This window comes from Tachysurus vachellii, chromosome 1, assembly GCF_030014155.1.
Source record: "Tachysurus vachellii isolate PV-2020 chromosome 1, HZAU_Pvac_v1, whole genome shotgun sequence".
In the NCBI taxonomy this organism is placed as follows: Eukaryota; Metazoa; Chordata; class Actinopteri; order Siluriformes; family Bagridae; genus Tachysurus; species Tachysurus vachellii.
In genome coordinates this window covers 7,385,888-7,407,136 of record NC_083460.1, presented here as the reverse complement: position 1 = coordinate 7,407,136, position 21,249 = coordinate 7,385,888, and the positions used below count along the sequence as shown (strand labels likewise).

General features: G+C 38.1%; 2 protein-coding genes across 2 annotated transcripts; both read right to left on the bottom strand.

Annotated features, from left to right (window-relative positions):
• Positions 1–542: 542 nt before the first annotated feature.
• pnhd (pinhead) lies at positions 543–4,055 on the bottom strand. The gene is made up of 7 exons (XM_060894844.1): positions 4,001–4,055; positions 3,526–3,621; positions 3,144–3,274; positions 2,601–2,877; positions 2,122–2,303; positions 1,283–1,341; positions 543–736 (listed from the first exon to the last, which is right to left on the bottom strand). Exons 1-7 carry the CDS (start codon positions 4,053–4,055, stop codon positions 586–588), a joined length of 951 nt encoding a protein of 316 aa, XP_060750827.1. The 3' UTR covers positions 543–585.
• Positions 4,056–15,540: 11,485 nt separating this feature from the next.
• ccl25a (chemokine (C-C motif) ligand 25a) lies at positions 15,541–18,356 on the bottom strand. Its single transcript, XM_060870727.1, has 5 exons — positions 18,289–18,356; positions 17,702–17,787; positions 16,956–17,073; positions 16,687–16,803; positions 15,541–16,539 (listed from the first exon to the last, which is right to left on the bottom strand). The coding sequence occupies exons 2-5, from the start codon at positions 17,763–17,765 to the stop codon at positions 16,527–16,529; spliced, it is 312 nt and encodes a 103-aa protein (XP_060726710.1). The 5' UTR covers positions 17,766–17,787; positions 18,289–18,356; the 3' UTR covers positions 15,541–16,526.
• Between the last annotated feature and the right edge of the window lie 2,893 nt (positions 18,357–21,249).

Here is a 21,249-nt window from a genome sequence, read left to right as displayed (position 1 = left end):
TTTGTGCAATAATTCCTAAAAAGCTGTATGGTTAGTGCCCTAGTATTCTGTCCACCTAGTAAAATTAATGTACTCAATGTATGTTCAAAAAACGATTTTTATATTATATTGTAATAACAAATCTTTAAGAAATGTAATACAAATAAACTGTTTTATTTTTTCCCCATATAATGTAATATAACAAAAAATAAGTATTTCCTTTTACAAGATGTTGTTTCTTGTTCGTTTTATTGGCCCATATTGAACAATAATAAACTTGACTGTACATGACTTTAATTAATGGCATCAAATTTATTTACAAAATTATATTTACATATTTTACATATATTACAGGGACAGCTGAAAGAGGTCAACTGTAATTTTGCATGAGTGAAGCAGCTGTTCACGACAAGAGAAAAAAATCCATGTCTGCTAAACAGTATGTCACAATACCAGAACACCATGTGTTATTTTAACAAAATAGTTTTGAGTTATAGATTCCGACCTATAACGTGCTTCTGCATTCACACGGTCAACACGAGACATTTTTGTAAAGTCCACTTGGTTGGTGCAGTGTGTGAGCACTTTCAGTAGAGGTCACTGTGCTTAAGACTGGCAGAGGCATGAGGTGATGGCCAACACCGTTCGGATTTGTCCATGCTGATTGAGAAACGTGTGGCTCTCGGAGCCTTGTGGAACGCACGCACTGCCTTGTCCCTCTGCCCACAGCAGACACTCCGCCGAATCAGACGCACTCCTGAACAGAAAGGTTTGAGTCGGTAATTAGAGTGGTTTACATGATCCTGATCGATACACATTACTTTATAACTGGTGTGTGCTGGATATAGAATGAGCTAATGGTTGTTTTTATATGTACACCTTTAAATTATTTCACAGTTTTTATTTGTATTATTTTTTTCCTTGCAGCCTACATTTTACTTAGTTGCAAGAAAACTGAAAACATCTCTATCTCTGGTAGCACCCGTTCAGTTCCCCAGAGAGTTTATATTCATCGGCCATACGTTATTGATACACATTGTTAAAAGGTAAAGGCGTTAAAAAAACACCTTTTTAATTATTGTTGCTGTTTTGCAGTCAACTATCGGTAAATTTCAATCACTAGCAAGAGCAGTTACTTTAATATTCTGTCTTAGGTGTCATTCTGGTATGTATTATTGAATTGGGATCACTGTTAATTATGCTAATGTGTGTTTTTATCTCATTTCTATTTAAGTGAATCGAGCCTTTCTTGCGCTGAAGGTTTGTTATTTAGCTGTGTTGTATCAGCTGTTTTAAAGCATACCTGAGAAGACAGCGGTTTCCTGAGGTGCAGCTTCCCAAACATCTCCCCACATCTATTTCCTGCAAGGCAATTAGCAAGACAAGAGAGAGAGGCAATCAGCTCACTGCAAGCCGCTAACATTCACCGGTGCACTCGAAACCAAAGGCGGGGACTGGGTTCTGTTCTCTTAACATGATAAACACTTTGATTTGGCACCTGCTGGGGCCATTTGTGATCCTCTGGCTTCACACCTCTGAAGAGCTGCGACAGATGGCCAAAGGTTTGCTCAACCAACTCCACAAAAGAGGTTTGGTCTTGTAAAATTGTGAAATAACATAACCGACTCTGAATAACTTATTATTCTAAACATTTTATCATAAAGGATTCTGTAGTCGTACGAGAGTATTGTTGTCATTACATCATACTTCAGTTCACTTTATCTAATAAGTTAAACTTCTGTGTCATCGTCTGCACACATATATTGAACTACTATTACAAGTAAATAAATGTAAAAAGGATTAGTCAGGCTCAAAGCAAGGATAATTTGGGTGTCAACAGTAAGATGTGGATTGCAGTTGGGGGAAATGGATCATTGGTTTAACCTTTGTGTCTGGCAAATGGGTCTCATTTATTAGTCTTGGCTAACACCAAATGGAAACGACTAATTTCCTCTTTAAGTGAAAGCCGTTATCCGCAGACTAAACTTTCTTAAGCTGTATGTGCTTTAGACGTCAGCTTAAATACAACAAAAAAAAGATAAAATGGCTACAGTCACAGCAGTGCTGTCTGTGTTTATTTATTTATTTATTTATTTATTTATTATTATTTATTTTCAGGATTTTCCAGATTTGAAAACCCACCTTTAGTTTTTCTTCCTTGAGCCCGTCTTCATTGTACGTGATCTCATAATGATATTCCACATAAGGGATTCTGTAGCAGCCTTCTTTCATATCGCAGCCAGCCACCGTCTGAATCAGCTCCACTTTATTAGGTGTGTCCACAAGAGCAGAATCAAACTTAGTAGGAACACAGGAAAAGCCCTCTGTGGAAAAAAGTGTACATTATCCATGATGAAGCTAACATATGCTGAAGGTATCAGGCAGTCATGGAAGAAGGTTAAATTTTACACCAGTGGTTTGTTAAATAAAATGTTTGCAGCTGATGTTTAAATTTGAATTCTCAATAAAGGTAATAAGGGCATTACAGAGGGAGGGAGGGGGGAATAGTGGAAATGACCTATATAGGGTTATTAAAAATAGCCTGGACTGAAATCTTTGCATTTTCATAGCATGTCTATGGGCATAATTTTTTGTTTTGTTTTGTTTTGCTCATTTCTTACCTGGTTCACCTTTGGATCCCACACACTTGCCTACGTCTATAACAGTCTCATAAGGCGTTTCAAAGAAGTACGTTCTGAGCGAGGGTGCTCGGACACAGCGAGTCACTTTGGCCTCACAGTGGCAGTCCTCGATGATTTCCACCTCACGCAGGCCGTCCATGAGCATCACTTTGTCCACACGCAGTCCAGTGGGTTCACAGGTCATGCTGGTGCCGCACGAGGGAAGGTTTCCTCCAAATCCTCTGAACTCATGTGAGGGCGCTCCTGGAGTTCGCATCTGCAGACAAAGGGGACTGTGTATTACTATTGGAACGAGGCCAGTAGGGATGGGCTATATGAGATAAAATATATCACAGTATACAATATACAGGTTTCCTAGCAGTAGTCAAAATATATCTACAACATGTGTACAAATGAACATGATTAAAATAAAATTATATATTATTTATAAGTTTGCATGTTACTGAAGTAGCAAAATCATGTGTTCGGTATCACCCATTTTTTTAAAGGTCTTCCTCTTTGCCATTTATAGACTTTTAATACCTTTTTGTCTCTCAGGAAGTCCAGCATGGAGGAGTAGCCTTGCATTCCTGCCTCAAAGGATGAGGGTTGCGCATGGCCGCAGTTTGTTCGACACATGCCCACATCCACATTCACTGGACTGCCCAAGATATCTGAATAACAGCAGATGGACAAAAAGACCATAAGTTCAATACTATTATTTATAAACTGTTTCCATTTTATTGAAACATTAGGAAAAGACTCTTGGTTAGCAGTTCTGCTTTAGTCCAAATGCAGTGTGCAGCTTTATAAGTTTTTTAAGAGGTTTATTAGATCTGGCAAGTGGCCAGGATTGTGTCACAGCTGTTAGATCTGTTAAGCGCTGATAGGGGGCGCTATGGCACACGTCCACCTCGTTCCTCACCTTGTCCTATGTAGATGAAGTGACTCTGGCGTCTGCAACAAGCTCTCTCTGCAAACAGATTCCTTGGCTCTAGTTGCATGTTCAGGACAGCTGTCACTGTTGAAGATGAGTGAAATCACACAGAGTTCGAATGATCGGCATTGCTGCAATACGCTGTCTGAACGATCAGTGCAGATCTTTATTGCATTCGCAAGTGAACATTTACTTCATGAAGATGCCTATGCCTTAAAACAACTCTTCACCCATTAATAATGACTCCTTCTTATATTATTTATTGTGTCGCCACAATTGTGTTTAGCCAGTTCAACCTTTCTCTTAATAATGCAAACTTTTTTATAGGGAAAAGGATTAATCTACTGAAAAAAATCATTTTAAAACTACCCAATCACAGCCAGGTTCACAAACAGATGACGACACAATGAGCTATCCACATGAAATCAGTGCCACAAAAGAGGACAGTAAGGACAGTACTTACAGCTCTGATGACACAAAGAGAGAAGCAGGAACATGTCCAACAGCACCATATCCATAGCAGTACTCCTTAGAGATAGACACCCAAACTAAACACGTACCCGGTCTTGCCTGACTGGCCCTCCTTGTTCTAGCTCGTTGGGATATTTATACATGGCCACAAATGTCACTGGCTAAATGAAAGGGGTGAGGAATAATCAAATTTCCATCACTCTAATGCCTGCTCCTAGGCGGGGGCCACATCAAAGGGAAGTACCTGTAGAGGTTTTCACCTCTTAAGGCAAAGCCCCCTTGTTTTTGTCGCGAGAGCTCAGCGGGTCGCTGCGTCGACCAGGCCCGCTCTTTCTCTAATGAACTGCTTAAGGGGCTTTGAGGCTCTAAGCACCTCTCATTGAAAGGCATTATTCACCTTTTATCTCTGGAGGAAGGTGTTTAGCACCTCCGCTTAAATCAAAACGAGACTCGCGACAAGGAAAACTTGCTGTGCGTGGCAGAAAAGCACCTCCTGCTGAGGACAGCAGCACCTTCACGTTTATTCAGGACGAGCCAAATGGCATGAGAGAAAGAGAAAGAAAGAAAGAAAGAAAGAGGTCAAAGCAACATATACATATTCTTTTTCTCTTAAGAAAATTGATGGGATTTTGTAGTGTATATATACATTTATATACATACAGTATATATATATATATATATATATATGTATATATATATATATATATATATATATATATATATATATATACATATATATATATATATATATATATATATATATACACATTTTAGGCTGTTAAACAACTCTTTAAATTTAAAATGCTGTTTAAAAAACCTCACACAAAGTCTGAGCAAGAACTACAATACAACCTTTTTCTCAAATTGTAATGCTATTAAGATCTTAACTGGTATTTATTTAGTATTTATTTTGTATAAATAATGTAGTAGTGGTACATAATACGTGTTTGACTCGCCTATTAATTACTCAGTTTTTGTCAGTACTTTCAGTGGCACTGTATGGAAGATTAGTTCTTACAGATTGATGACCCTGGAAATTAATTTATCATTTTAATTTACAGGCTGTTTTATTATTATTTTTCTTCTATCCAAGCTCAGTCTTGTTTTTGTTTTTTTGTTTTTTTGTTTGTTTGTTTGTTTGTTTGTTTGTTTTTTCATAAGTGTATTCAGCCAGAACTGAATTGAAGTATTTCTGTTCTTTGATCTGTTGTCTGAACCAGTTTCCACTTCACTCATAATCAGTGATCTTGAGTTACACCTTCGAAACATCCCACACATTAATCACACTGACACCAGCTCAGTTTCTGCGTCTGATCCAGTTAAAAGGAGGCCTAAATGACACCTAATCACTCATCCACCAGCATCACGCCTCAATTACCGCAGCTAATTGTTTCTTTCCATAAATCATGATAGGATTATTAGAAACCCAATCTGTCAGAGGGAAATATTATGAACCATTAATTACATTTCCGTTAAATAGATGAACCAAAAGTAACCACAAAGCTTAAAAGTTTTCCTCCCTTGCAGGAAATGCTATTTGTAGAGCATTCCTTTTCTCAAATCCACAACTTTTAAATGATAATAGGACAAAGGGCAGTGTTAGAGACTGCATATGCATTTGAACTGTGGGAACAAGATGAAGAAGGAAGATTTCTAAATCACCTGGGCTTAAATCAGCACAACTGTGCATTACTTATAGGCATCATTACAAGACAACATTTTATTTTTTTCTTCATTATGTATGAACACTTTCATAAAAAAAAAACATCGATAAAACATCACAATAGTACATTACTAAGATTTGTATTTTATGAATAATATAACAGTATCATAATATTACAGTAATAATCAATTATAAAAGAGTTTTCTATTGATAGTGTTTTGTTCTGTCTAAATTAGTTCTGTGTGGAACCTCATCAAAAAGGAAAACGACTGATTTTTTTCTTCAAATGTTCTATAGGTTGCATAGATTAAGTCTGTCCTTACCTGAAACTCGATCTAATAGGGAAACACTTTGTTAAAATGAGAATAGTTACCCCAGAGGGACAAAACATGGAATGTCATCCAAAGTTTCAGTGTTTTTCCTAGCCTTAAATTTTTCACAGTTTCTCCTAGAGTTTTAATTCTTTTTTTTATTTTTTATGTTTTACGAGTTATGTATTAGTCGACCGCAGAATGATTTGTTCTCCGATCAAATATGCAATCATTGTTAGTATGTGTGTGTATGTGTGTACCTGCATGCAAATCTTCATTGCCCATTTGAACGCAAAGGCCCAATAGTAGACACTGGGAATCCATAATCCCATTACTGTCTTGATAACGATTGAATGCCCTACATGTGTGACCCATACCTTTGTATGTAGGTCAAACAGAAAGTCTGGATTCAAGTGTATATGTATACACCAGTAAAGGAGACAACATCTTGTGCTGTTCTTATGTAAAATTCTGCCTGCCAATGCTGCATCTATAACGTGCTCAGGAATACGATGTATAACAGTTCACTTAGCAATCGTAACAATTTTATCTAACAGTCATAACAATCAGAATTGTGTCGCAGTGAGCTGAGGTGGTATCGATTGATTCATTTTGTCGCTTTGCACAAGGCTACTGGTTTCTTCCTCAGTCACTATTTGTTGTCAGGATTCAAGACATCAGCACAGCCTTAACAGTCCTGATACCCAGTGCCTCTTGGTAAGCAGAACCATGCTAATGCTGTACATATAACAAGGACATTGTCGGTACAACCTAAGATACTGTAATCTGTAAATATTTTATACTAACAGCTCAAAGAAATATTTAAAATGAAGAATCTAAATGGCTGCCCTGCGATGGGTTGGCACTCCGTCCAGGGTGTATCCTGCCTTGATGCCCGATGACGCCTGAGATAGGTACAGGCTCCCCGTGACCCGAGGTAGTTCGGATAAGTGGTAGAAAATGAATGAATGAATGAATGAATCTAAATGGCTTTTTATGGTCTGAAAGGCTGAGTGCAAAACTTAACAATACCACAAATATTTTACTGCATACACCGTTTTCTTTGTATGTCTTTCTTGTGCTTTTTTGATTTCCAACCACAGAAGCTGAGAAGCTCTATCACAGAAGCTGAGAAACTGGATGCAAGGAAAAACAACCTTCTGGCATTCTGGCAACTGAATGAGCCTCACGGGTGGACCTTTACTCCAGGATCTCCAGCAGGGGGAGACTTTCTCACAGGTTCTTTCTGCTGTGAGTGAGTCATCTAAAAAGACAAGCCACACAGTATTTTGTTTGGTTTCTGGTATCAAAGCACAGAGCCATTAACATGCACATTTTCTTTTTTATTATTTTATAAATATGAAACATTACTCGAGCACTATCATGGTAAAACTCTTTATGTCCAAATTTTGTGGACTCCTCAGCCTGACATTATTATGTGGATCTTTAGCCAAATTGTTGCCACAAAGTTGAAAGCACACAGTCATCTAGAATGTGTTTACGTTCAATGGATTTTTCTCTACTGGAATGAAAGAGGTCAAACATGCTCCAAATGGACAGTGCCACTGAGCATAAAGCTCCATAAAGGCATGATTTACCAAGGTTGGTGTTGAAGGTCTTAAATAGCCCGAACCCTGATGTAAACCCTTTGAATACATTTATAATATATTGGAACATAGACTGTATACCAAGTGGGGATCTGAGTGTTCTTTGAAAATGGCCAAGTTGTGATGGCTAGATGACTGGAAGAATGCAGGACCACGGGTGCCTAAGGCTCAGCAATGTGTGTGGGAAGTGAAAATTAACCTGTCTGGTCTGATCCCATAGAAGAAGTAATGTAGCATAATTTGCTGGAAAAGTTAATGCTGGCTGATAGAATTGTGTCAGAACTGCCGGCGCTGCCGGTCAGACTGCCTACGCTGACCCCGTGCACTGCTGAAAGCATATACATTGGGCATGTGAGGACCAACTGGACCATGGAGCAATGGAAGATGGTGGCCTGTTCTAACGAATCAGGCTTTTTTTTTAAATCATATACATGGCCAGGTGTGTGTGCATCACTTACCTTGGGATGACATGGCACCAAGTTGTAATAAGGGATGCAGGCAAGGTTTGTTGGGAAACTTTTGGTCTTGGCATTCATGTGGAAATTACTTTGTCACCTACCGCCTCCTTAAACATTGTTGCAGACCAAGTTCACCCCTTCATGACAACGGTACTCCCTAATGGCAGTGGCATTCTTCAGCAGGATAATGCCCCCTACCACACTGCAAAAATTGTTCAGGAATGTTTGAGGAACAAGACAAAGAGCTGTAGAGCTGTAGATGTCCTCAGATCTCAGTCTGATCATGCATCTGTGTGTTACAATGTACTCTGTCATCCAGGTCATGTCCAGCATCTGTCTGAAAGGCAGTGAATCCCAAGAGTCTTACCCAATAGTCTCAAATACAGCAGAATATCTGGCAGATCCAACATGGAAGCTCAACACAGATGAATGAGTTGTTAAGGATGTGCTGGAGCTTTACAGAGGCGAATAAAAGTGCACAGCTGGACTGCAGAAGCCTATTAACTTGAGTGTATTGAATAATTCTGTACCATATTCAGAGTAGGAGGATGGACGGAAACAAAACACCTCAACAGAGATTTCCATGTTTGAATTATCCAAAAATCTTATAACTTTAATTTCTATATAATAAAGTAGTGTAATAGTTACACTTTTTAAACTAGCTGAGAGCCAATTAATGTCTAAACCACATTTTCCTGGTGCAATTTTGTTATTCATACGATATAATACAGAAAAAAACAGTGCGGTGCAATAATTGGCCACCCAAATATGCCTGTTTAATAGTGTAACATAATGTCATTTATATTCTGTAGAATCTTTCATTTGCAAGAAGATAAACATAGCAAATAATTTATTGACCTCTTTTTACCGAAGTCCCAGGAGCTGTTAGTGGGTCCAGATTTACTTTCCTCACTCTCACAACCCTTCTTATTACATACAATGTAACACCTGAATAATTTATAGTACGTATTAAGTACTATGCTTTAAGACGTAACAGAGTGATTATCCATATAGTGGTCATCCATTTGATTGTTTATGCTCTCATTCTCTCATAAACAATCAAATCGATGACCACTATATGTTTTATTGTGTTATGTTTCTATTTACAAAGATGTTTTTTTAACTCTGAAATATCTGGTAGGTATTTGGAATAACATGCGTATGTGCTGCTCACCAGATGGCAACATAGTGAATGTTAGAAGTGAAGTAAGTGGTAGTTTATCTCCTCACGAATAGCAAATGTTCCCATAATTTTAGAAATATGTGACACTTTTGGCCATGTAGGACCATTTGGATGATCATCAGGAGGAAATTCTTCTACACCTTCTTTTGAAAAACTGAAATAGCCAAAATAAGTTTAGAAATATTTAGCTACAATTATACACATGTTAAGGGAAATACATAACAAAGGTAAATTGAGAAATAAAGATTTTGTTTTATTATACATTTGTATAATACGACTTATTAATCAGTTATAACATTTGTGTCGAGGACAAAAATACAATATAACTAGTTATTAACAAATGTGTTAGAGGAAGATTTAATGCTTGTTATAAATAATCATTACTGACGGTTTTATGGCATGCTTTGTGTTGAAGCAAAGTATACAAATGGCAGAATTCATGGCACAATCCTTTTTTTATTATGTTGATAATTTATTACAAACTCATATTAATCCTATGCGCATATTAAGTAACCTTAAAACCATAAGTTGTTCGAGGCCCTGGCTAGATTTTGCAATATACCCAGAAGCGACTTTACTCCCCCTGCCAAAATAAACTTTGATGTTTACTCTTCCTGCAATGATGATTTAAGATTTCCCTGTAAACTGAGTGTCGAGTACTGTACTGAGACCTTGGCTTCTCTTGAAATTATGTTCTCCCATGTTGCATATCTGGCATAGCCCTGAGCCTACACTTACAGTGACGATCTCTCACTGTCCAGACAGGTTTTCAATAAGGAGCTTTTAGGAAAGCATGCATCTCTTATCAAACTTGTTGGGTTTTGTGAGAATGTAATTCTAATCATAATCCAGACAATTCTGGGAATGAACAAGGCTTTGAAAAGGCACGTCGTGTGCCATGATAGCAAATCACTTATCATTATGCAATGGGAACCTAAGGGAATGAACCAAGGTCCAAAATTCATCTCAATTTAACTGCCATTAAATTCCTTTAAACAGTAGAATCATTGTTATGCAATATCTGCAATATAAAGAATTACTGCATGGATACAATAACTGCCTATATATACAATAAATGTAATCGAAATACAACATGAACATACTGCCTCTAACTGGGGCCAGTTGTAGAAGATCAAGTACAAGGTAGATATACGTTCAGATAGATATATTAGATTAGATATACATTGGAAAAGATTAAGTGAAGAGGTTTGCGTGTGCAATAACACACCTTTCTGTTTGCTTAAAGCAGCTCAAGCCTCATTCAAGTAATACATAAATTGTATTGTAAATGTAATACAGTACTCAAAAATAATACATAAATAATACCAAAAACTTCAACCTCCATTAATTGCAATAGAAAAAATAGAAGATAAATTAAAGTTTTATGTAAATGTAACACAGTTGGGGCATGGTGGCTTAGTGGTTAGCACGTTTGCCTCACACCTCCAGGGTTGGGGGTTCGATTCCCGCCTCCGCCTTGTGTGTGGAGTTTGCATGTTCTCCCCGTGCCTCGGGGGTTTCCTCCGAGTACTCCGGTTTCCTCCCCCGGTCTAAAGACATGCATGGTAGGTTGATTGGCATCTCTGGAAAATTGTCCGTAGTGTGTGATTGTGTGAGTGAATGAGTGTGTGTGTGTGTGCCCTGCGATGGGTTGGAACTCCGTCCAGGGTGTATCCTGCCTTGATGCCCGATGACGCCTGAGATAGCCACAGGCTCCCCGTGACCCGAGATAGTTCGGAAAAGCGGTAGAAAATGAGTGTGAGAGAGAGTAAATGTAACACCAGGTTTGCATTGTAAATCATAGGTGGGAATCACTAATCATCAGTCATTCATGTGATTGCTCCTATAGAAGCTTTTCATTCAGTTGTCAGCTAAATATAACTGAAAAAAATGAATGCACAGTCACTGACAGTGAAATTAAACTTTTATCATGGACACAGATAGATTTTTTTCAAAAGCGTTATCAGAGGAAACAAATGCAAAAGGAATTGATTGGTTTAGCCTGACTGGCTACATATATAAATATAGCCATTTGGCAAATGCTTTGGCTCAAAGTAAACAATCAAAAGTGTAAATGTGATTAAGCAGGAAAGGTAGGATTAGGCCATGTCCTTAATTTGGCCCTGAATGGATGACTCAGTCAAATGTTAAAACGTCATGCGTCCAGCCTACCAAGGTTCAATTCAGCCAGAGTAATAGTAATTTTCACAGTTGAATCCTCATGTTTGCCCCTAAGATATTTTGGTTAGCAATTGGTCGGAACAGGAAGGCATTAATCACCAAGGAAGCCAATTCTGAAAATGTGCAGTGCTTAGATAGTATCTGAGCTAACATGTCTTGGCTGAGGAACGGGAAACGAAAAAGACAAAATTACCTACTGTCCAAAACTATGAGCTCCATGCTCAGGCGTGCACTTTCTTGAAAACTGCAGCTAAAGTCGCTAGTGTATACTTACACACTCAACTGAGCTTAAAAAATGAGAACCACATTGCCAGTGAGTGTGGGATTGCTTGTAAACACATCTTGAACTTTGAATGAAGTCCAAATGCAATGACAGTATAATCTTGAGTATGTGATTTCCCATGTCCCTAAAACAAACTATGCTCCTAGGCTTTCGTACTTCTTTACACGTGTAGACAAGCTTACAGAATTATAAGATTAGGCTCAGGCACTTCGCAAGACACATTATTGCACTTTGGAATAGTAAATGATATGGACCCTGAGAAATACCCTAGACCAATACAGACTTGAACATAAACCCAGTGTATGTAAAAGACATGGTTTTTGCCATATTTTCCCAAACCTTTGTGAATATATCAGAGTTGTATCTTATGCTAGAGGGCCCAGCGGATGTGTCCCTAAGACTTTTTCATAAAGCTGATAAGTATTTTACATATGTTATAGTGCTGAAATTTGCTGTGGGACGTCATTCGGCCTTTCTGCTCGGCTGTGGATGTCGCTCTGCCCTTCTGCTCGGCTGTGGACTTCGCTCGGCCCTTCTGCTCGGCTGTGGATGTCGCGCTGCCGTTCTGCATGGCTGTGGACGTCATTCGGCCTTTCTGCTCGGCTGTGGATGTCGCTCGGCCCTTCTGCTCGGCTGTGGACGTCGCTCGGCCATTCTGCTTGGCTGTGGATGTCGCTCTGCCGTTCTGCATGGCTGTGGACGTCACTCGGCCCTTCTGCTCGGCTGTGGATGTCGCTCGGCCTTTCTGCTCGGCTGTGGAAGTCTCTCGGCCCTTCTGCTCGGCTGTGGATGTCGCTCTGCCCTTCTGCTCGGCTGTGGACGTCGCTCGGCCCTTCTGCTCGGCTGTGGATGTCGCTCTGCCCTTCTGCTCAGCTGTGGACGTCGCTCTGCCCTTCTGCTCGGCTGTGGATGTCGCGCGGCTCTTCTGCTCGGCTGTGGATGTCGCGCGGCTCTTCTGCAAGGCTGTGGACGTCGCTCGGCCCTTTTGCTCGGCTGTGGATGTCGCTCGGCTCTTCTGCACAGTTGTGGACGTCTCTCTGCCCTTCTGCTCGGCTGTGGATGTTGCTCTGCCCTTCTGCTCGGCTGTGGATGTGGCTCGGCCTTTCTGCTCGGCTGTGGATGTCGCTCGGCCCTTCTGCTCGGCTGTGGAAGTCGCTCGGCTCTTCTGCACAGTTGTGGACGTCTCTCGGCCCTTCTGCTCGGCTGTGGATGTTGCTCTGCCCTTCTGCTCGGCTGTGGATGTGGCTCGGCCTTTCTGCTCGGCTGTGGATGTCGCTCGGCCCTTCTGCTCAGCTGTGGACGTCGCTCTGCCCTTCTGCTCGGCTGTGGATGTCGCTCTGCCCTTCTGCTCGGCTGTGGATGTCGCTCGGCCTTTCTGCTCAGCTGTGGACGTCGCTCGGCCCTTCTGCTCGGCTGTGGATGTCGTTCTGCCCTTCTGCTCGGCTGTGGATGTCGCTCGGCCTTTCTGCACATCGCTCGGCCTTTCTGCTCAGCTGTGGACGTCGCTCGGCCCTTCTGCTCGGCTGTGGATGTCGCTCTGCCCTTCTGCTCGGCTGTGGATGTCGCTCTGCCCTTCTGCTCAGCTGTGGCCGTCGATCTGCCCTTCTGCTCAGCTGTGGCCGTCGATCTGCCCTTCTGCTGGACATTTTTCTGTTTGTACACTAGGGGGACATTGTTGCAGTTTGTTTATCTATGCCTTGTGTTTTTGTTTTGTTTTTTTGTATCACGTACATAAGCCCCGCCCTTTCCTTATCCATTCCTGCCTCTGCACACCTGTTCATTGTGTTTAAATGATTTTCACCCCTATTTATACCAGTTGCATCTGTTGAGTCCTTGTGTTTTTGTTCCTGTGTTCCTGTTTCTGTGTTCCCGTGTTTTGTGTTTATGGTTTCCTAGTGTTCCTAGTTATTTTTCCCTAATTAAACCCCCTTTTACGTTATTTCTGCACTTGGGTCTGTATTTTATCTGTGAAGACACCCCCTTTTTTTCTGACAATCTATCCATTCATCCATCCAGCTTCAGTATGGCATCCATTGCCAAATAACCTTTCAGGGTGTCTCAAGACACTGTGGCATATATTTGTGAAGTGATTCCTAAAGTTTAGGACAGTAGGTTTGCATGTGACCAGTTTCCAAAGATGGCTCTTAAAATTTGAAGATTTAACAAAAAATTGAACCGTCTGGAGGGAAAACAGTTAGGCTTTTATTTCAAAGAACAGCATCCTAATTGTGAATCACGTGGGTGGCAGCACAGTGTTGTGCAGTGTATTGCTTTAAAAAGGACTGGAACTTTTCAGCAAAAAGATTGTTTACAAATACCTCAAGATAGCAGCCCGGACAGAAAAACCTGGTCACAGCTGGGTCTTCCAGCAGGGCAGTGAAAATGATCAATCAGGAGAAAGGGTATAAAGGAATTTAATTAGATGTAAAAATATTAGATGTACTCCGTCCAGGGTGTATCCTGCCTTGATGCCCGATGACGCCTGAGATAGGCACAGGCTCCCCGTGACCCGAGGTAGTTCGGATAAGCGGTAGAAGATGAATGAATGAATGAATGAATGAATATTAGATGTTACCATGGAAAAAGTTAAAGACCACCATCATCATCAGATAAATAAATTGGAGCACCGCAGTCATATCACCAAGAACAGGATGTCCCTCCAAGGTTTTGAACGTTTTTAAAAAAAAAAATAACAATGAGACTGCCAAGAGACCTACGGCAAAATGAAAGCAGCTACAGGAAAAACTGACAAGTGCTGATTAATGTCTGCATGTGACAACAATCTCACATATTCTTCACATGTCTAGGCCATGGGTTAGGTGGCAACACAGAAGCTTTTCCTCACAAAAACATCTACAACTAAATCACCCCAAATCATGTGGTGAAATAATATTATGGTCTATTGAGACCAATTTTAAAAGGTTTGTTCAGTAAAGCACATCACCAGAAAAACACAATACCCACAGTGCAGCATGGTGGCTGCTTTTCTTCAGGCGGAACTGGTGCTTTTATCAAGGTGGAGGGAAGCATGAATAGCTACAAATACCAGTCGATTTTAAGGGCAAAACCTTTAGGTGTCTGCAAGTAAGCAAAAGTTGAAAAGAAATTTCACCTTCCAGCAGGACAGTGACCTAAAGGCATACATCCCATTCAGTAGTAAGTTGTTAAATGACCTGGTCAGAGCCCTCTCCTTAAGAGAACGATGCACAGTAGATGTCATCTGAAATGTTGAAAGAGCGGGAAAAGGGTGGAAAAGGTTCTGACATGATTTCTCTCGTTTTTTCACAAAATGACAAAAACCTGCCATTTTAGCAAGCGTTTAAATTTAAACTTGTAGATTTGTGAAAGCTTAAGTTTGCATGCCTTTAGCCTAGGGGTATGCACACTATTGCTTTAAAAACTATAGTTGTATGTTACTAGCGATATGCATGATGAATAACTGACCTAGATTTAGACGGGCAGGACTGCTACTTTGTTTATTCATTCTTATATTTTCCTATTTGCTTAGGGAGTTACGTTTGTCTGAATGTATTTTCATTTCCTGGTCAATTAGTCGTAAGTGTGTCTTTATCAGGTTAGCAAAGATTGGGGATATAGCTAACCGTTGAATGTTAAAAAATATCATCAGTGACCAACATACTTGGATTATTGCTGTAGTATTTGCAGTACATTTATCTAATAGGGTTTTAAAGTTGTTGTACTTTGGTATACATTTTTATTTAGTCAGCACGTTGAGTCACAACTAGACATGCAGATGAGATACACTTTCTTTTCCTCTCGCGCATAATCTAAGCCTTAAATCATCAGTGAAGAATCTTAAACTCAAACACAAATAATCACATAAGCTTGCACATTTAAACTGTTTATTTAATCACATTAAATGTCATGTTTAAATCACATAATACAAAATACCACAATTTTTCAGGAATGCTGCAGAAAAAGGCAGCTAAAAAACTAACATGTCTAAGATGTATTTCTTTAACCACCCATAAAAATTGCCAGCAAAACATAGTCACACGCTGATAGTAATATGATCCCAATTATTGAGTAGCAATAATAAAATATGAATACGATTCTTTACTAGCAAATTCAAAGTGACTCAGCAATAATCAAACATTTAAAGCATTATTGTTGCAATAAAAAAAAAAGTTAAGAGTGAAAGTATCAAAAGTAATAAAGGTGATAATCATATTGCTTTCATAATCTCTCTAAGCTAAAGTAACCGTACAAAGTAATGACTGAAGCACTTTATTTTCTTGAAGTAGCTAGTTCACATAGATAATCTCTGAAAATGATACACATTGTAAAATAATACATAGCTGATCATATATAGTCAAAGTAATTATATTGTATGAAACAAATAGAAGTACACTGATTATTTACACATCGCAGAACACTCAATACACACATTCAAACAGGTTACTTTTAAGTAAGACACACAATAACCTCATAAGGAAATGGCAATATTTGGTTAGACTCCAAAAGTGTACCACCCACATCATCATAACTGTTGTGAAAGCTTTAGCCATAAAAGCATTTATAGATACTTTTTTTTTTTTTTTTTTTTATCAGTAACTAGGCTGTAAATCCTTCTTGCTTGCACATGCATGGCTGGACCTGTGCACTGAGCCATAGGCAATGGGGGAAAAATTAAGGAATAGGATGGTGATAGCAGCAACATACAGGAAGTTCTGAAAAAACATTGTGTCTTGGCGGAAATGGATGCTGAGATGCCAGCACACCAAAGCTTATCTAAGATAGTTGGTGGAACCACAATGCTTGGATCACAAACTGGACAAAGAAGTCTTCTTAAAGCACTTAGGTCATCACTGCTAGTGATTTCCGCTGCAGACAAAGAAAGAAAACGTCACGAAGAGTGAAATGAAAACCTTTACTATATTCAGTATATTCATGTGTCTTTTAAACATGGGATAAACTCTTCTCACAATCAAGCCTAAATCCCATCAGGAGACACTAAACATATTCTATTACCATATTTTCTTTAGTTTTTTGTTCTTCTGCTGTATTTTGTCAGTCTGTTTTATGAGTTCCTGCACCCATTTGTCCCCTGGTCTGGTGCAGAACTGCCGACCTCCCTTCAGCTTGAACCTGACGAGCAAATAAAGAAGATTATAAAGCTCCATTTTTAGTGCTTACTTGTATTGTTTTTGTGAAATCCCATTGCTGTAAAAATTCCGAATCCCAAATTGTGTACTGTTTGTTTGACATTACTTTATATGACATTATTCCCTTTAACTCACACTATCGCAGGAAGATTGCATCCTCCATCCTGCTCCTGTCTTCTGTAACCACACACTCTTTTCTTGATGGACGATTTAATCTCCTTTGAATAGTTTAGGCAACAGTCCTCATACAAGCCTACAGCAAGACACACACAAAAAGAGAGAGCAATTTAAGTAAGTGTTAAGTAAGATTATCTGAGTAGGATTACTAGTATAATAATAACAGCTGATCGGTCAAGGTGTTGACATCAAGGTAGATCAAGTTTCAGATTATTTTTTTTAGATAAAAAAAACTCATTGTAGTAGAACAGTACAAATACTGTTCACAAAGTAAAAGGAATACAATTAGAAACAAGCAATAAACTCACACTCTATTCAATCTTTAGAAACTGAACATCAAGTGAGTTGTCATCCCTCTTTCTTTGGGGAAAAGATTCAACTCAAGTGTAACTAATGAAATTGCGATCACGACTTAGCAGTAACAGGTGCTGCTTATCCCTGAGGCGGAATGTTCGATTTACAAACACACTCGAGTAGCTATGAATTCGAGCATATGTCTTCAGAGAACTTCCCGTAAAGCCAGCTGTGTTGATGAAATGAACAAGAGCTCTAGTAAACTTGGGAAGAAATTTATAAACTCAAATGAAATAAACATAAACCTGTTGCATAACAGCTGTTATACATTGCATATAAAAGTCATATAAAGAAGAGTGGAGCCTAATACCATAAATGATTTCCATAATAAAGAAATACATGGCGATTACCTTGTGCTAGGCTGATGTAGAGGACCCCGAGAAGCACGAGGAAAAACAACACGTTGAATCGCATGGCTCAAGGTGACGTCTCTCTGCTAAAACACATGGAAAATTCACATTTTTCACAAATGTGCTGCCTGAAAGGGCCTATAATTCATAACAGATCCCACGTGCATTATTTATAAATCCTTAACCTTGGATCATGAAGTAAATGATTGTGTTAGTTTCAATAAAATGCATATTTAATAACACATATACACAGTACACAGATATTATTCTTACCAAAAGTCCAAAGTTCACTCTGAATAACAAATGTAACCGTATTTGCCTTTGGGCAAAGGCGCCAGTTCAATACATAGAACTATTACAAAACTGAACTATTACAAAATCGAACTGATCTTTACGTTCATCATATCTGTTTTTATTCTTTGAGTAAATGAAGCCATTGGGCACGTTCACACAGATAGCACTAAAAACTCGCATGCAATAAATCATCAGCAATAAACACAAGTACAATGAATTATTAGAAAAGCTTACATAGCTATTTAAATTAGATTTATTTTCTGCTAAATGCAATTGTAATGCAATCTAATTACCTCAGTGGTTCAGTGGAGGGAATGAACAGAGATTACAGATAGTCTGCAAAAGTCTGCTCACCTCTTTTATAAAGAGGCAAAGTGAACACACCCCCATAAGTGTCACAAAAGTAATACTTTCACTTATCTTTGGTTGGTTATTTAATCAGTTTTGTGTTAGGTGTCAATGTTTTGGATGTTATACTTCTTTCACATTTTAGACTTGGCCACCATACCCATAAAATGCCATATATGATATATATAGTTTACGGCATATGATATCAAACATTAGGCTGTTTATAAAGGAATAGTGTGGAATCCAGTGTGATTGCTTCTCTTTGTTAGGTGTAAAGTGTTCATTTCTATATATTATATGTCTGATCATGCCTGTTAGATATTTATTCTACTGCCATTTTGATTGATTTTGTCTAAATGTAACTACCCTGGAAATACCATGTTATGTATTGCCTTTACTTACTTATGTCCGTAATATTTATGTATAGAAATATACATAATAATATATAATAATATATACATAACCGAATTTATGTATAAAGTATATTAATGCCTATACATACTTTTAACATACTTTTTTGTGCATTTGTATGTTGTTGCTTTAAGTGTTTTATTTTTTTTTTTTGACTTATTCTGAGTTGACCTCTTTTTTTCCTTCCAGCCAAAGATTAAAATGCTCAAAAAAATCTATTTACATCCAATTAAATCCCTCCTCTGCTGAGATCTTCTCATGATACATGCCATAGGTAATGCTATACATGAGTGTTAGATTATAGATAAGACTGCGGAGGTTTTCCACACTGAGAATGAGAGCGCCTGGCCGTACCTGATTAATAATTTCATCTGAATCGAGCTTGTATTTCTCAACAGAAATCATGAACATCTGATTTGAAAAATCATGCAGAGGTAAGTTTCTGTTTTTGATCATATTAACTGGCTATACTGAACTCAGGTGATGTTTTTTTGTGTTATTTTTTTTCTAATTTCCAATTTTCTAATTTAGCTTCAATTCTTACCAGTTAATCCTAGCTACTGGAAAATATTGGCTATGTACATGATATTTTACTTCTGATTAATTCATTAACAGACCGACACCTTATTCCTGAGACTAACTCAGATAAAATGATGTTTTCAGGCAAAAGGGTATAGATGTGTTAAGAGAAAATATGCACATATATAGTAAAAGACATAATATGCAGTTATGTTACATTATATAATGCTTTACATTATACAACAGCTTACACGTAACACGGTATAATAATTATAATATAATACAAGAAAAGTACTAATATTTTTTACTTTTTACATTTTAAGTAATAGTATCTGCAATAACCTGAGTGAAAAGTCAAATCTTAGTATTCAGTGTGTCTCTATTTTGCTTTAGTGACAGCGTGCAATTGATGTAACTGACATCGCACATTTGTGTAAAACCTGATGATCCATGTTAGATCTAATCCATCAGTGTACCATCTGAACACATGCTTCATTGGAAGGAAAAAGTTCCAAACAAGGGGGTTAAGACGGTCAATATCACAAATTTGTTCAAAGACCTTTGATTTGAACTCTTGGCCTTCCGATCAGTAGTCCAACACCTTAACCGTTAGACTACTACATTTGCTACAACCACCAATGACTAAACAGTATTACATAATAAATTAGACATCACACAATTTTTTTACAAGGACAAATCCAAGAAGACATTTAAGAGTTGTTATAAGAGTTTTCTCAAGTAACAGAAGTTGTTAAAAAGTGTACATAATGATAAAACAAACCAAATTACATTTTTTTGTCAATCAGTTTTTCAAGCGTTCCAGCTGCCTGTTACGGATCTCCAGCATGTACTTCAATACATTTCTAATACATTCTCTTTTATATTTATCTTAGTTTTTCTTTATATGCTTTATACATATAAACAACCTTTATACACTTTGTATATCTGAATGATGGTTTGCATCGTTGGTAATAATATCCCTAAAGACTCCCTATAAACTCCTAAAGATACTTCATATCTGCTTCCATCTCTGTAAATGGTCAATATACTCAGTTTTAGATTTCAAAATATGTGACTTAAGAGTCATAAGAGACGACTCTTATGACTTATGACTCCTAAGTCTGATATTTTGAAAGGATGAAACCCAGAAGGCATTTAAGAGGTGTATTTTCTTAAGTAACAAAAGTTGTTAAAAAGTGAATATATATTGATATTGAAACACTCCGAATGACATTTTAAAAAAATATTTTTGTAGGTAAAAAAATGTACAATCTTATTCATTAATTAAATGAATCAGTCTCTTTTATGAATAACATTGTACACTTAAATTTTTTTCACTGTAAAGGAGAAAAATCTTTCCGAATTTGTTGTATAATTTCATGTCTTGGATTTTTTTTTTTTATTTACATAGCGAGCATTCGGGATGCTCGCTATGCTTTTGTTGTTTTTCTCCCCTTTATAATCCAAGTCATGAATCATCTCATTGGACATTATTGTTTTTTCAGTGATATAACTGATTATAAGACTGTAATACCTTTCATGGCTAAATGGTTCACAGGACTGTGAATTTATCAGCACTGGCATGAAAAAGCTTGTAAAAAATGAAGTTTTGAAGTAACTGGGTGGGTTAATAGTGAGTCTGTAATGTCCTGTAAGGTCAATTATATCAATTCATCCAGAATCCCAGCAAATTATCATTTCAATCAAGGCCCACTTCCTCCAAATGTATTGTTGTTTTAAGGGAAGGAATCATAGAATAGAATGTTATACAGTGTCAGATTATAGCAGTAGCACCTTAGGTTTTTGAAAACAGTGTGATTAACTACTATGTAACTAGTATGTAAGATGGAGCGAAATGCATCGTGCAGCATTTCTGAGGAAGCATTCAACTCTTGCCAAGTCTTGCATAAGAAAAGACATTACTGTAAGAAGGCTTAAAGGAGACCAAAACCATTTTTAAAGCTGTATACAGTATC

Coding starts and splice junctions, on each gene's coding strand:
- pnhd (XM_060894844.1), bottom strand. CDS start 4,055: ATGGATATGGTGCTGTTGGACATGTTCCTGCTTCTCTCTTTGTGTCAT. Junction 3,275..3,525: donor CTTCATCTACATAGGACAAG/GTGAGGAACGAG, acceptor GCTGTTATTCAG/ATATCTTGGGCAGTCCAGTG. Junction 1,342..2,121: donor TCAAGGAAGAAAAACTAAAG/GTGGGTTTTCAA, acceptor ATTGCCTTGCAG/GAAATAGATGTGGGGAGATG.
- ccl25a (XM_060870727.1), bottom strand. CDS start 17,765: ATGCGATTCAACGTGTTGTTTTTCCTCGTGCTTCTCGGGGTCCTCTAC. Junction 17,074..17,701: donor CTACATCAGCCTAGCACAAG/GTAATCGCCATG, acceptor GTCTTGCTGTAG/GCTTGTATGAGGACTGTTGC. Junction 16,804..16,955: donor TGCAATCTTCCTGCGATAGT/GTGAGTTAAAGG, acceptor TTTGCTCGTCAG/GTTCAAGCTGAAGGGAGGTC.